At 38.3% G+C, this 15,061-nt stretch overlaps 1 protein-coding gene across 2 annotated transcripts in view; it reads right to left on the reverse strand.

Moving 5' to 3' along the window:
- sws (patatin like phospholipase domain containing sws) overlaps positions 1-15,061 on the reverse strand; it is a 945,916-nt gene that overhangs the window by 397,793 nt on the left and 533,062 nt on the right. For both annotated transcript variants that reach the window (XM_090396526.1, XM_090396525.1), the window contains exon 25: positions 10,136-10,292. In XM_090396526.1, the coding sequence (XP_090252652.1) occupies positions 10,136-10,292 (157 nt within the window). The remainder of the gene's footprint in view (positions 1-10,135; positions 10,293-15,061) is intronic.

Genomic DNA, 15,061 nt, shown 5'->3' on the forward strand with positions numbered 1-15,061 from the left:
GATAAAAACGTCACTAACTAATGAATCACATCTTCTCCCACAGAAATTATGCTGTATAGACTCGAGCAAAACTGTATGTTGTACTGTCAAATACAGTACAGAACTGAAAACTACTGTCCAAATATTTGTCCAAATTTTCTATTACATAAAATAAGTGTTTGTTTTGATTGCATTTGAAATTCTCATTGTCATTAAGGCAGATCACAAAGGCTAACTTCAAATAAAATTCTACCAACAAACTGAAACTAACATGCATATAATGTGTGCATGAGTCCTTCCTCCCTCCAGCCCGACATGGAAATGGAACGCAAACAAGCAACAATAAAATTCAACTAAAGGGGTGAAACTTTGTGTTGCAGTTAAGCCCTCCCACGTGACATGGAAGCGGTACACAAACGGTAATGAGAAGTCTCATCAGAACGATAAACAGGAAAAACCAAACCCCAAAGCGAATGTAAGCAATGCAGAAGTCATGTATTTCTCACATACAACTAGTGAAAAGGTGTATCACATTATTATTAAAATACTCTGACTTAGAGATACAGTAAAACACTGATTATCGATAGTAATTGGGGGATTCTACAGCTTGGATAATTGAAAAACATAGTTAACTCAGATTACATTTTATTGGGTTAAATACATAAAATAAACCTATAAAAACATAACATTCCTGTGCTCTCATTTTTAAACTTATTTAGAAAGAAATTCCCTGATTTTCGTTTGTGTTCTTGGAAGCATTATTTTTTGTTTTATTTTTCTTACATGTCCACAAATATTTGAAAACTTGTACAGACGCTAATGTGTGAGTGGGCATTGCTCACCAAAAAAATCCTGTTTCATCAGCATGGTAAATTTGTGATTGTACAAGAGCCTTCTCTTTAAAAATCATTGCGAATCATCACAGAATAATATTGCTCATACATTGTCTGCAATGAGCTTTTCACCCTGTATTTTTAAATTCCTTTATACCATGCATCTCTTTAAATCACTTTAACCAACCACAAGAAAATTTAGATGTCCTGGGCATGCCTAATTTTTCAAAAAAAAATATTTTGCCTTACTTAAAATCAGTGGTCATGATATGTGTTCCTGCAATTCTGTGTTGTAAAAACCACTTTATCATTTGTAACACTTTGAGCTTTGTGAAGTACATGCAAATATATCACATTTAGAAAGAAATCTGTGTATCTTGTTTGGATTTTAATTGTGTCCTATACAGTTTGCTGGCCAATACCAAATTCAGCTGCAAGTGATGAAACACGTTTGCCTTCATTACGTCTTTTAATAATCTCCAATTTATTTTCCACTGTTAAAACAACTTTCTTTCTCCCAATGTTTTAGGGATTGAAATGCTAGGCTAGATAAATTTGGTAACACAATAGGAATACACAAACAAGCTTTTGTAATGTTCAACAGACAAAAGAGACTAGTGCACTCTGACAGCATAATGATACACTATAACAGTGATGACAAACAAGTTCTGCCAGAAGAGCAATGATATATTGTTTAATTATGATGCAGTGTTATTTAAAATATGCAGTAATGACTTTTGTTATTTTATGAATCCACTTGTATAGAGAATTAAATAAAAATGAAATTTGTATGTACTACAGAGGACCATGGTTAATCTGCCCCCAGGGATAACTTAGCCCCAGATAATAGCCATTTTACTGAGTTATAGAAAGTTTTTCTCACTTGGTTATAAAACTAAAGTGGGCAAGAAATTATATCCTTTATTCAAGTGTTAAGCAAGTAAATTTTTGCATGAAATATCTTCATGGCTAGATGTATGCTTTGCATGGGATAATAAGGCAATTAATGTGAAGTGATTAGCCTATATATACAAGTGGCCTAGTCATGAAGGTACTTCACAGCACAAACTTTGTTTTGCTTACACTGTCCTCTTCTTCTGTTTTCTTGAACAGTCTTCTGCACAAAGCATTCCCCTCCAACTACAACCTTTTTTCTTTATCAAACTTCACATATGGCACTAATGGAATATAGGTTCCTCAATCTCTCGTGCGTGTGTGTGAAACAGAGAGAGAGTGAGTAAGTGTAAAAGGAACAAAAATGCTAATTTCAGAATTTATTAGCGTTCCCTTCTGGTTTCATCTGTTTCAGCAGTCCATCATCATTATTATCTATTTTTCACCAGAGCCTTGTGATTCTATATCACTTCAACATCCACTCCATGCCACTGTGCCATTTATCCAATTTTTAAAGTAACATTTCCACTTTTTTTTTTTAATTTATTTATTTTTATACAAGATATCTAAGAAGAATCATCTCTTTTCAGTTTGTTTGTAAGTCATTTTCCAGTATTTCATTCTTAAACTAATATTATTATTATTAAACAAGACCTCATGGAGTCAAAGACTGATCTAGGAGGTCCTTTTATCTCACATACATCTCATCATACCGGGTCTTAAACACATTCAAACTCCTTGCAGACACCATACTCTCAGGCAAGGCATTCCAATCACTCACAACTCTGCACGAAGAAAACCTGCCTCTCACTCCCCTACTCACACCCTCTTTATACAGTTTCCAGGGATGACCTCTGGTTCTCCCACTATTCTCTGTAGAACTTCTCCACCACTGATCCTATAACAACCCCTTACCAACTTGTAGGTCTCTATCATATCTCCCCTCTTCCTTCTCTCCACTAGACTCTGCAAATTACATATTTTCAATCTTTCTCGTACTCGACATTCCAGAGGTCAGAAACTACCTTAGTCAGTCGCCTTTGGACCCTTTCCAACATCTCTTCATCCTTCTGAAAACCAGGTGACCAAATCTGGGCACAATAGTCCATGTGTGGCCAAATCAAAGCCTTATACAATTATACTATCTAATATTATGGAAAATTAGACTTAGAAAAACCGGTGCACCTTTATTCATTCATTCATCACAGACTTTGCTCTTATATCTTAAAGAAATAATAATTAACAGAAAAAAATGAATAGTGGATGTGAGTTCAATGTCAGTAAATGTAAATTCATGCACTTTGGAATGATTAGAAATTCAATGTCATATTATATTGGTGGGATTATGCAAGAAGAAACTAATCAGGCTAGGGATCTTGGAGTGTTAGTAGATAGGAAGTTGAAGTTCAGGGGCCATGTAGCAAAGACTGCATATAGAACTCAAAAAATAATTGCAATGATGAAAAGAACTTTAACATCTAAAGATAAGGATATTATTTTGCCTTTTCATAAGGCCTTGATAAGACCTCACTTGGTCTATTGTCCACAGATCTGGTCACCTGGTTTCTGCTGTGATTCTGATAAAGTGGAGAGAGTACAAAGGAGAGTGTTCATAATGATATCAGGATTGTAGAATACTGATTATGAAGACAGATTGAGAATTTGTAGACTGCAGATACAAGCAAACAAGAAAATCAGGGGTGATATGATTGAGACTTATAATCTTCTGAAAGGTCATACAGTATTTCAGTTTATGGAATTTTTCATTTTATGGAGGATGGAAAAGGACAAGAGGGCATACTTAAAAGATGGAATGAATGCTGCTAAAAAGTGGGTGAGGGCTAGATTTTTCTCTCAGAGTGGTGAGTGATTAGAATGGATTGCCACTCGATGTTGTGAGTGTAAGCAGTGTGAATGAATTAAAGAATAAGTAGATAAGCTGGTGTGTATAGTATGTGGCCTCCCTCAATGAGTTCCTGATTCCCTAGAGGTCTCTTGCAATAATGATAATAATAATAATAATAATGATAAAAAATTTCTTTAAAAGATATCCTTGATGTATGAAGTAATAACTTCGAACAATTGCTAAACGAAATGAGAAGTGACAGCACAGTGGTAAAAAACACTCACAACACTTGAAGTAGAAAAAGCCATCAAAAGCATGAAATGTGGAAAGGCAGCAGGAGTAGATATTCAATGAAAAATACTCAAGTATGAAGGTATAAAAGTTTCGCAGTCACTGCATAGTTCAGAAGGCCTGGACAGAGGGACAGATTCCATATAACTGGAGTAGAGCTCTCATAGTACCCATATAAAAAGGGAAATAAAATGGAATGTGATAATTACAGAGGTATTTCCCTAGTGAGTGTTCCTGGTATTTAAGTTTTGTAGACCTGCAAAAAGCATATGACAAGGTGCCAAGAGAAATGGTATTCAAAACGCTACAGTTATATTATGTCAATGGAGCATTATATTAAGCAATACTTAGTCATTATTTGAGTTGTAAGTCAGCAGTTAGAATTGAAGGAGGTACAGGAAGATGGTTTGATATTAAATCTGGTATAAGACAGGGATGTACATTATCCCCTCTGTTATCTATATGAATCACATTATGAAGGAAAGTGGTATTAAACCTGATATCAAAATATTGGAGATGTTAATCTCAGCTCTGTACTTTATGCTCATGATGTTATACTTTTAAATAAATCCAGTACAGGTCTGCAGGATCCCATGACTAAATTGAATAACTGTTGTAATAAATTTGGTATGAAAATCAACAATAGCAAGACAATAGGTAGAAAATATCAACTGCATAGTGAATGGAAAAAACCTATAGAAAAAGTAAAACATTTCAGCTACTTAGGCACAATTTTAGTGAAGATGCTAAATTAAATATGGAAATAGGCAACAGAATTAACAAAACTGGTATGGTAGGAAGTCAACTGAATAAATTGATATGGAATAAGAGAGAAATTAGTCAAAACACTAAATTAGCTGTATACAAGACAGTGTGCAAACCAATTTTAACTTATGGATTTGAGAGCTGAATTAGAAGTAAAGCATTGACCAAAGACTAGAGACCACAGATATAAGAGTCCCGAGAAAGATTAGGGATGTGAACAGATGTCATCAATGGCAATATCATATTAAAAATGAAGATATTAGGAAAGAACTTGACATTGTTAGTATTCAGAAATGTTCTAGCAGAGCTTTTCTCAGGAGTATGGTCTCTTAAACAGAATGCAAAAGGAAAGATTAGCAAAACAAGTGTTCCCTGCCAGGTTGACAGGAAAAATACCCTGAGGCAGACCAAGATATAGGTGGATTGATACAGTAGAAAGTGTCATGAAGGTATTTCACAACACTTTTTTCTTATGCACCCAAAAAAATCTTATTATTATTATTATTATTGTTCCGGGAAACTCCAAGGAGTCGACAAACTCATCGAGGGAGGCCCTAACATCATGTCAAGAACAACTATTCAACATTCACACAGTATCTATCATACCTTGCCTTGAATTCATTCACGGTCGTAGCACCCACAACAGATTCTGGAAGCTTATTCCACTCATTTACCACTCTCCAAGTAAAGAACCTAGCTCTAACACCCTTGTCAACCACGTTCTTGCCCAGCTTCCATGCATGGCCCCTAGTCCTCCCACCACCAGTCATATTTTCAAAAATATTTTCTGGATCAATCTTATAAAACCCCTTCAGTAATTTGAATGTCTCAATCATATCACCCCTCCTTCGCCTATCGTCAAATTTCTGCAACCCACAAATCTTCAACCTATTCTCATAAGGTTCATTCCACAGACCTGCTATCATCTTGGTCACTCGTCTCTGGACCCTCTACCTACTTCCTCCCCATCACGAAGAAACCCTGGTGCCCATAACTGGGCACAGAAGTCCAGATGGGGTCTTATCAAGGCTCGATACAGAGGAACAACAACTTGTTTGTCTCTGCATGTTAAAGTATTTTTCAGAAGCCAAGTGATTTGGTGAGCTGTTTTAGTTACTTTTGCAATGTGCCCCCTAAACTTCAAATCCCTATCCACCAACACTCCAAAATCCATGGCCTCATCAATCTCCTGGAGTATGGTTCCACCAATGCGATATACTGCTGCTATTCTTTTCACCCCAAAGTGCATAACCTTACACTTTGCCACATTAAATTGACATCCATTTTTCCTAGCCCAGTCCTCCAAACTATCCAAATCATCCTGTAAAATTTTGACATCCTGTGCACTCACAATTGCTCTACCCAACTTTGCATCATCAGCAAACAAGTGAACTCTTCCTCTCAGATCCTTTCCAATATCATTGATGAACAAATTGAAAAGCAGTGGTCCAAGAACACAGCCCTGCGGCACTTCACTAGTCACAAGACGTCTTTTAGACTCCACTCTTGAATAAACCACTCTTTGATATCTCTCCTTCAACCACCCTCCTATCCATCTCATCAACCCTATATCTATACCCATCTGCTCCAGTTCACTGATTAGGGTTCCATGTGGTATCCTATTAAAGGCTTTGGCAAGGTCCAGTAGTATCACTGTAAACCCATTACCTCTATCCAGTTCAGCCGTCACTGTGTTATAAAACGTGAGCAAGTTACTGAGGCATTATCTATCCTGCACAAAACCATGTTATCCCCCATACAATATCCCATTTTCATCTATCCAATCCTGTATTCTTTTCTTGACTAATTTCTCTAAGACCTTGACAATGATTCCTGATATGCTAATCGGTCGGTAATTTACAACAGCAGTCTTGGAACCACCTTTATGCAGTGGAACTATTTTCCCCTCTTTCCACCCGCTCAGGACTAACCCAGACCCGAGACTCAAATTAAACAAAATGGTCAAGGGTACTGACAATTCTTTAGCTGCTTCTCGTACAACACGAGCTGGTATACCATCCAATCCCACAGATGTATTGACACAGAGGTTATGCAATAGACTACTCACCGCCACTTCATTAACCACAATTCCCGTATAATCTACTGGTTTATTTGTTTCTGCAATGTCACCACCTGGATGATATACTCTTGCAAAGTGCTCACTCAGTAACTCAATTATCTCAACTGATTCAGTTACCTCCCTACCATCGGCATTCTTTAAAATCAATCTGCCATGTACATTTTTCCTTTTACTTGCTACATATCTAAAAAACTGTTTAGGATTCTCTTTAGCTTGCATGGCCAATGTTCTTTTGTAATCCTTTTTTGCTTTTCTTACCACACTCGTCACTCTTCTGGCCTGTGCTTTATACCGTTCATGTGCCTGCCGGTCACCCTTCTCCTTAAATTCCCTCCATAGTTGTTTCTTTTTTTGCAGCTCAAGCTTAATGGTGTTATTCATCCATTTAACCCCTACTTGATTTATTATTCGGACTCTAGGTATACAATCAGCCATTGCTTCATGCAAGCACTTCTTAACTACCTCCCATGCACTATCAACTTCTAGTCCTTGCAGTTGTACATGTCATGGCACTGAACCAATCAAACTCCTAAGCTTGTCATACTTTCCAGCCCGATAATTCCACATGTACCCTGTCTTAATTGAAAATTCTACACCTTTAGCCACCTCCCAAGTTAAGACCCTATGATCACTCTCACCGATTGGTGGCAATGTGGTCATATTTGTTAGAGCCAAATCCTCAGATGTAATTACTAGGTCAAGCACTCTCTGACCCCTAGTATTTTCCATTACATGCTGTCGCAGATAGTTATCCCTTAATAACCGCATAAAATCCAGTTCCTTCCTTCCGTGTGTCCTCTCCTCACTCCAATCAATGCGACCATAGTTGAAATCTCCCATAATAATCACCCTCCTTCCACTCATTTCTTCTATTTGCTTGTGCATACTGTCACCACCATCTTTTCCATCACCTGGTCTATAGCAGCCCAATTGTATATTTAGTTCTGCTAGCCACAATCTCACACCAAATGGCCTCAAATGTGCTCTTTTCTCTATCCTGCAATTCAACTTCTATTCTCCTTGGCTGGAGCTCATCAGCTATCATCAACAATACTCCTCCCCCCATTTTATTCTCTCTGTCATTCCTGAACACACTATACCCATCACATTCAGTCCCACTAGTTATATCATCTACAGTCAGCCATGTTTCACTAATACCTATAACCTGTGGTCTGGAAGTGCCAACCATGGCCAAAAACTCTTCCTTCTTGTTCCTAATACTCCTAGTATTAGTGTACATGAATTTAAGACCCCATTAGCCCCAACCCTACCTTGATGCCTTATATTAACTATCCCACTCAGATTTGTTGTCCTTATTTGCTCTGGCATATTATATTCATTCTTACATTAAACTGCCTCCATAAGGACTGTATATCTACTCCCCCCCCCTTAACAAATCTAGTTTCCCTGAATTTGCACATCCACTACATTCAGCAACACTTTCTCAAGTCTTCTTACACCGTAACCATTCAAATGCAAGCCATCCATCTTATATAGATCCTTTCGCCCATCAAACTCACTCCACACATCCACAAATTCCACACCACTCGTCATACATAACCCACGCATAAAGTCATTCGCAATTATGGCCCTCCTTTTAAACATTTCACTGTCATATCATGGCAAAAGACTAATCATTCTAACTCTCTCACTCTTTTCTTTTGCTACCTGAAACAATTCATTCAGGTCTTCTATCATTTCCATTTTATCTCCTTTCAAATCATTCGTACCTGCCACAACAATCATTTCTTTCACCCTTTCCTTTTGCTCTCTAATAGACTCAGTTACGTCCTTTATGGTCGCACCAGGTTGGTACGATTTTGTCAAATCCTCTACTAACACACCTCGTACTAACGAGTCTCCATACAGCACTCTATCCTTCATTTTGTTCATGTTCACATTCATACGTGTATTTTTCCTGTCATACCTTTTATTATTGGTTGGTTCATTCAGTCTACTTTTGTTCATGCACTCTAGCTGCTGTTTTGCTCTTTCTATCACACTATTCAACAATGCGATCTCACTCAATGCATCTATCTCATCTTTTTTATTCTCTGAGAAACCATTTATACTATCATTCACACTTTCTACATTCACACTCTCACAATTTTCATGTACAACCTTGCCGTTTCCTGTCATATCCCTATTTCCTTCATTCTGAAGGTTGACAAAAATATCACACTCACGATCCAAAACACACTTCAATTCCTCATTCTCCCTACATTTTCTACACACATTCAATCCTTTATTATCATCTAACCACACTCCGACCGCACTCCGCAAAGCGTACATTTCACAGCTAGTACACTGACTCATTTCTTTTATACTACCGTTCTTTGATAAGGATGGCGAACCTTCATTACTGGCCGCCATTTTCCTTCGCACGGTGCCATACTTATTTGCAACGTGTTTTGTCAAATTATACGTTATAACACACCAAAAACAGAAGCACTAAAATACGCAAGGCAAACAAAACAAAACTACACAATATGAAGTAATTTGTATCGATAACTGAAAATGATACTTATCTTATTTGGAGCTTGCACGAACACTACACATTATGAATTCATCTAGCGGCGACTTCCCGACATAGATTATGTTAAAAAACACTTTAGTACACTAACTACACTAATAAAGCCCAATAATATACCAAAATTACACACTTAAGTCCATTACATTGAATCCAAAACATCAATAAATCAACAAAAATCACAAATCTCTCAGGAGCTCTCCGATAGCACGTCCGTTTACCAGCTAGCCTCAACACCCTTTTTCATCTTCTATGAAGATGAAACTAATCATGCAATCTACTTAATTAAATAGTATTTTTATCTCTCGGCTTTCAGTCATTTAATCTTTTAAAATATATATACATATATATATATTCTTAAGTGAATGCGTTATTGTAACTAACACTTTAAATAAAAATACGTCCTGTGATGTATAGCATGATATACACCTCATTCTTAACATTTTTTTAAGATCAAAAAAGTACAATACATTGACATAGCTACCAAACAGCAAACTTGAGCAACCTTTGATAAGAAGCACGTTCTTGCAAAAATTGCTCCAACTAGTACCTGATAAAATGACAAGCCAGTACATAAAAATACAGTAAACAAACACTGGGTTTTATTAAAGAAAGGCTTTTTTTAAAAATGCTAATAAGATGCAGTCGACTCTTACTAATGCCCACTTGAGGGGATTACAGGGATAAAAAGGTTGTTTTAGTGAATAGTTATTATAGTGGAATTTCTTTATACTTATAGGACTGCAGCATTTGTCAGGAGTAATTTCAAGTAAGTAATAATTTCAAGGAGTAATAATCAAGTAATTTGTTTATATATAATGAATGAGTTTGTAATAATGGTGCTTGCTAGTGAGAGTCGAATAGTGTAGCAACTATTGTTTCATGCCTACTATAGCAACTATTGTTCCTATACTTACAAAAGACCATTCTCTGGCTTTTTGAGTGAAAGTAGTGAGGTCCTTTTCTTGACACCAGAGGGCACCCATAAATGCTCCAATACTGACACCTCCTACCATATCTATCGGAATTCCAGCTTCCACAATAGCACGAATCATACCTACATGTGCTGCTCCTCTGCATCATAAAAATAACAATGTTCAATAAAAAGCTAATTTTTTTTTAACAATAATATATCTTATTAGAAAACAATTAGGAACAATAATTTTTAATATTCAAATAACATGGAAAGAGAGCAAGATTGAGTGTGAGAGAGGGAGAGAGAGGAAGAGAGAGCGAGTAGCAAAGAGGTTTTAAATGATCATTCAAACTTGCCATTTCTTTCCATCAGATGGAAAAATCAATGGAAATTAACACATTCAACACTGGACACCACACAAATTGTATCAATGCATACACACCGGTGGATCAGGAAGTGACAAATCATTGTGTACTGTCAATTTTCCATTTCAAGGCAAACAAACTGTTATAGGTGCTCTGTAGAAAAATAAAGATTTGTTGCTTTCTGGATATATAACAATCACTAAAGAGATTTACAATAATTGGTTAGTATGTTTAAATTTCTAAGAGCGGGTAAGGAAATTACTAATGACTGCAATCACTAATGACCTCACACAAATTGTTCAAAAACCAACCAGAATACCAGATAACCCAAACCACTCCCCAAATACCCTAGATCTCTTCCTTACTAATGACCCCTCCAAATATGCAGTGAATGTAGTGAGCCCAATGGGCAATTCTGACCACAACTTAGTGCTTATCTTCTCCCCCATGCAACAACACTTACACAGTCACCCCCACACAAGAGTAGTTTGGCATTGTAACAGTGCCAAATGGGACGGTCTCCGAGACTACTATGCTTCATTCCCATGGTTAGACTATTGTTTCCGGCCTTCAAGTCCAACGCATTACCAAAATGATCCTTACTGGCATGAAAACATATTCCTCACACTATTCACACCTGCCATCCCCTAACTAAACCCTGGTTCTCCAAAAAATGTGCCAAGGCTGTCCAAATGAAAAATCAGGCATACCACAACTGGCTCATATCAAGAACCCCATCCTCATTCACTGCCTATACTGAAGCCCGAAACAAATGCAAGAAAATTATCAATACTTCCAAAACAGAATTTGAACAGGCCAAAAGCAGGAAGCTAGCAGCCTCTCAAAAAAGGCAGCCATGCCTTTTGGTCTCTTGCCAAGGCAATTGGCCGTAACTTTTGCTCTACACTATTTCCACCTCTATCATACCCAGATGGCTCAATAGCAACATTACCCATAGAAAAAGCTAATCTCCTGGCATCACACTTTGCTTCCAATGCACACATAACTGACAATGGCAAAAGCCTTCCAGTCATTCCAACTGCCCAACATACAATGCCCTCTGTATCCTTTTGCCAAAAAAGACATCACAAACCTGTTGCCTAAATTAGACACAAAAAAAGTCTCCTGGCCCTGATTGCATTCTCCCAATTATCCTGAAGGTCTGTGCATCGAAACTGACCCCTATCCTATGTCACCTGTAAACGCTCTCTTACTCCACTGGTATATATCCCAAAACCTGGAAACTGGCCTATATTCAACCCATTCCTAAAAAGGGTGACAAATCACCACCATCTAACTACCACCCTATCTTACTCACTTCAGTCCTATCTAAAGTAATGGAGAATTATCAACTCTCAACTCCTAATCTACCTTGAAGGTACCCGGATATTAAGCGACCACCAGTACGGATTCCGTCAAAGCTGTTCAACAGGAGATCTACTCTCGTACATCACCCATTACTGGACAAATGTCATGGAGAAATTCGATGAATCCCAAGTAGTTGCACTCGATATCTCCAAAGCCTTTGACAAAGTCTGGTACAAAGGCTTACTAAGCAAACTCTCATCATTTGGACTGCTTCAGGACTTCTGCAGATGGATTGTCAGCTTCCTGTCTGGATGCACATTATGTGTGATGGTAGATGGCTCCCTATCCTCTCACCATCCAACAAATGCTGGGGTCCCACAAGGTTCAGTTCTCTCACTGACTCTCTTCCTTCTATATATCAATGACCTACTTCAGTTGACCTCTAACCCAATACACAGTTTTGCAGATGACAGCACATTACATTCCTCCCTTCCATTTGACAAACCCTACTCTACACAACTCACCTCAACCCACAGAACATCAACCACCGCTACCCTTAATTCTGACCTCCAAGCCATCCACCAATGGGGCTCAGATAAACTCATCAATTTCAATGCTAGTAAAACCCAGTTCTGTCATATTTCTCACAAAAAAAAACCATTTTCCTCCAGCATTGTTTTCGATAACACTCAAATTCTCAGACAATATGAAATTTCTCTTCTCGGAATTACCTTGACATCAAGCCTCTCCTGGCATAAACACATCACAACCAGTGCATCCTCAGCTTCCAAAAAAACTAGACTTCCTCTTTCGCTCAAGATGCTACTTCACCTCTAAACAGCTGTTAACACTATACAAGTCACCCGAGCTCTCGAATACTGTTCTCACATCTGGAGTGGGCTCCAAAAAGCTCCCTCAAAATGCTTGACTCAATACAGAGGAGAGCAATTAGACTAATAAATGACCCATCCCTCACCAACTCACTCCTCCCACTTTCACATAGATGCCTGGTCTCCGCAATCTGTATATTCTGTAAATATTTCCATGGGAAATGTTCATCTGAAACAGCATCAATAATTCCCCCACCCTGTAGTATTTCGCCCATTGGAATAATAATTTGCCCATAATTGGAATAATAATTCGGCGAAGTAATAATTCGCCCATTGGAACACATACAGCTGCCACCCAACATCCTTTCACAATACACCTCGAAACCCACAGAACAAATTTCTTTTCCTCCCCATTCATCCCTGCTACTGCAGTATTGCGGAACTGTCTTCCCCCCAGACGTATTTCCCAAGAAATACAACATACAGGCATTCAAATCGAATGTAAACAAGTTTCTCCTTTCGCAACCCACCACCCATATATGGTACTAACGTACTATAGGTTGACCAGCCAATCCCCTGTATATGGGTCCAACATTAAAAAAAAAAAAAAAAAAAAACTGAGGTGTGAGTGACACTACCAAAGAAAAGAAAAGGCATGAATACAAATAAATGTGTTACATATAAAGAAATATCATTTAAAGTTCTGGCATTATGGGTCTCTTCTTCTTCTGCAGCCTCTCCCACTTAAGTGGGGTCACTGTTTGTAATGGGTCTCCTCCACACTTTCCTGTGTTGGGCTGTCACCACATCCAAGTTCTTCATCCTCAAGTTTTCTTCTACCAGCTCCCTCCATCTCTTCTTTGGCCGCCGACACTTCCTCCTTCCTTGCACATCCATCAGCATGACCCTTCTTCCCACATATTCATTCTCCCTCCTCGTCACATGACCAAACCATCTCAACCTTTCCTCCTGTATTTTTGCTCCTAAGTTCGTAACTTTCACTGTTCCCCTGACATAGTCAATTCTCAGATGATCCTTTCTGGTCACGGCGCACATCGACCTAAGCATTCTCATCTCTGCTACTTCCATCCTGCTGATGTTATTTTTCTTCAGGGCCACAGTTTCTATAGCATACGTCATAGCTGGCCTCACTACTGTCCTATAGATTTTGCCTTTCAGATTGATCGGCACCCTCTTATTGCATAACACTCCAGCCATCTCCCTCCAGTTCCTCCAACCCGCTTGTATCCTGCATCCCACTTCCTTCTCAGCTCCTCCATCTTCTTCCACTGTTGAACCTAAGTATCTAAAGTCTCTCACCTTCCTGATGACATTTCCTTCCAGCTCCAGATCTGTCTCCTGGCCATCGCCCACTGTACAGCACATATACTCTGTCTTACTTCTGCTCAGCCTCATACCTTTCTCTTCCAGTACTTTTCTCCATCTTTCCAGTTTAGTTCCTACTTCTTCTCTTGAATCTGCATACAGCAAGATGTCATCTGCATACAACATTGTCCATGGTGCATCTTCTCTCACCTCCTCTGTTACCACCTCCATCACAATATTAAACAGAAACGGACTTAATGCTGACCCTTGATGCAAGCCAACTGTTACTTGAAAAATTTCTGTCTATCCCAGACAGGTCCGAATACTTGTCTTCACATTTCTGTACATTTCCCGCAACAACCTGACATATTTCTCCGGCACCTTCTTCTCCCTCAGACACCTCCAGACTTCTTGCCTTGGTACTCTATCATATGCTTTCTCCAGATCAATAAATGCCAGATGTAGCTCCCTTTGTTTCTCTCGATACTTTTCCATCATCTGCCGTAACCCAAAGATAGCATCTGTTGTTGATCTACCAGGCATGAAGCCAAATTGTTCCTTTGCAATCTCCACCTCCTTCCTCAATCTACCATAAAGAACCCTTTCTAGGATTTTCATTGTGTGGGACATCAACTTTATTCCTCTGTAATGTTCTGGTATTATGGGTAATGCAATAAATTACTATAACTCTCCGACTTATGATCCCATGTGCAGATAAGAAAGGAGGAGGGTTTTACTTGTGGCTAGCAACCACAACATATAAAAAAAAATTTTCCTAGAGAAACCTCAAGGACTGAAGGAAATCAAACTATTTCAGCTGAAGAACTATCTGAGGAAATGATGCAAGTTGGTGATGCTCTCTTAAAGAAGCCAACAGGAGAAAGGCTCTTGGAAAGGGTACCTTCACACCCAAATCAGCAACTAAAACTGGATGTTGGGATATTAAGACACCGTATGAATCTGGGAAAACATATCAAATAGTAAAGGAGATGAACAGATGCAAAATACAAATAGGTAAGCGAAACCATAGGGATGGAATGGAACTAGCGAGATCAGATTAACATCAAATAAATATATCTGTTAAATATATATGTTTTT

Source organism: Typopeltis vanoorti, chromosome 8 (assembly GCF_054136105.1).
Source record: "Typopeltis vanoorti isolate ZY-2024b chromosome 8, IOZ_Tvanoo_1.0, whole genome shotgun sequence".
Lineage (NCBI taxonomy): Eukaryota > Metazoa > Arthropoda > Arachnida > Uropygi > Thelyphonidae > Typopeltis > Typopeltis vanoorti.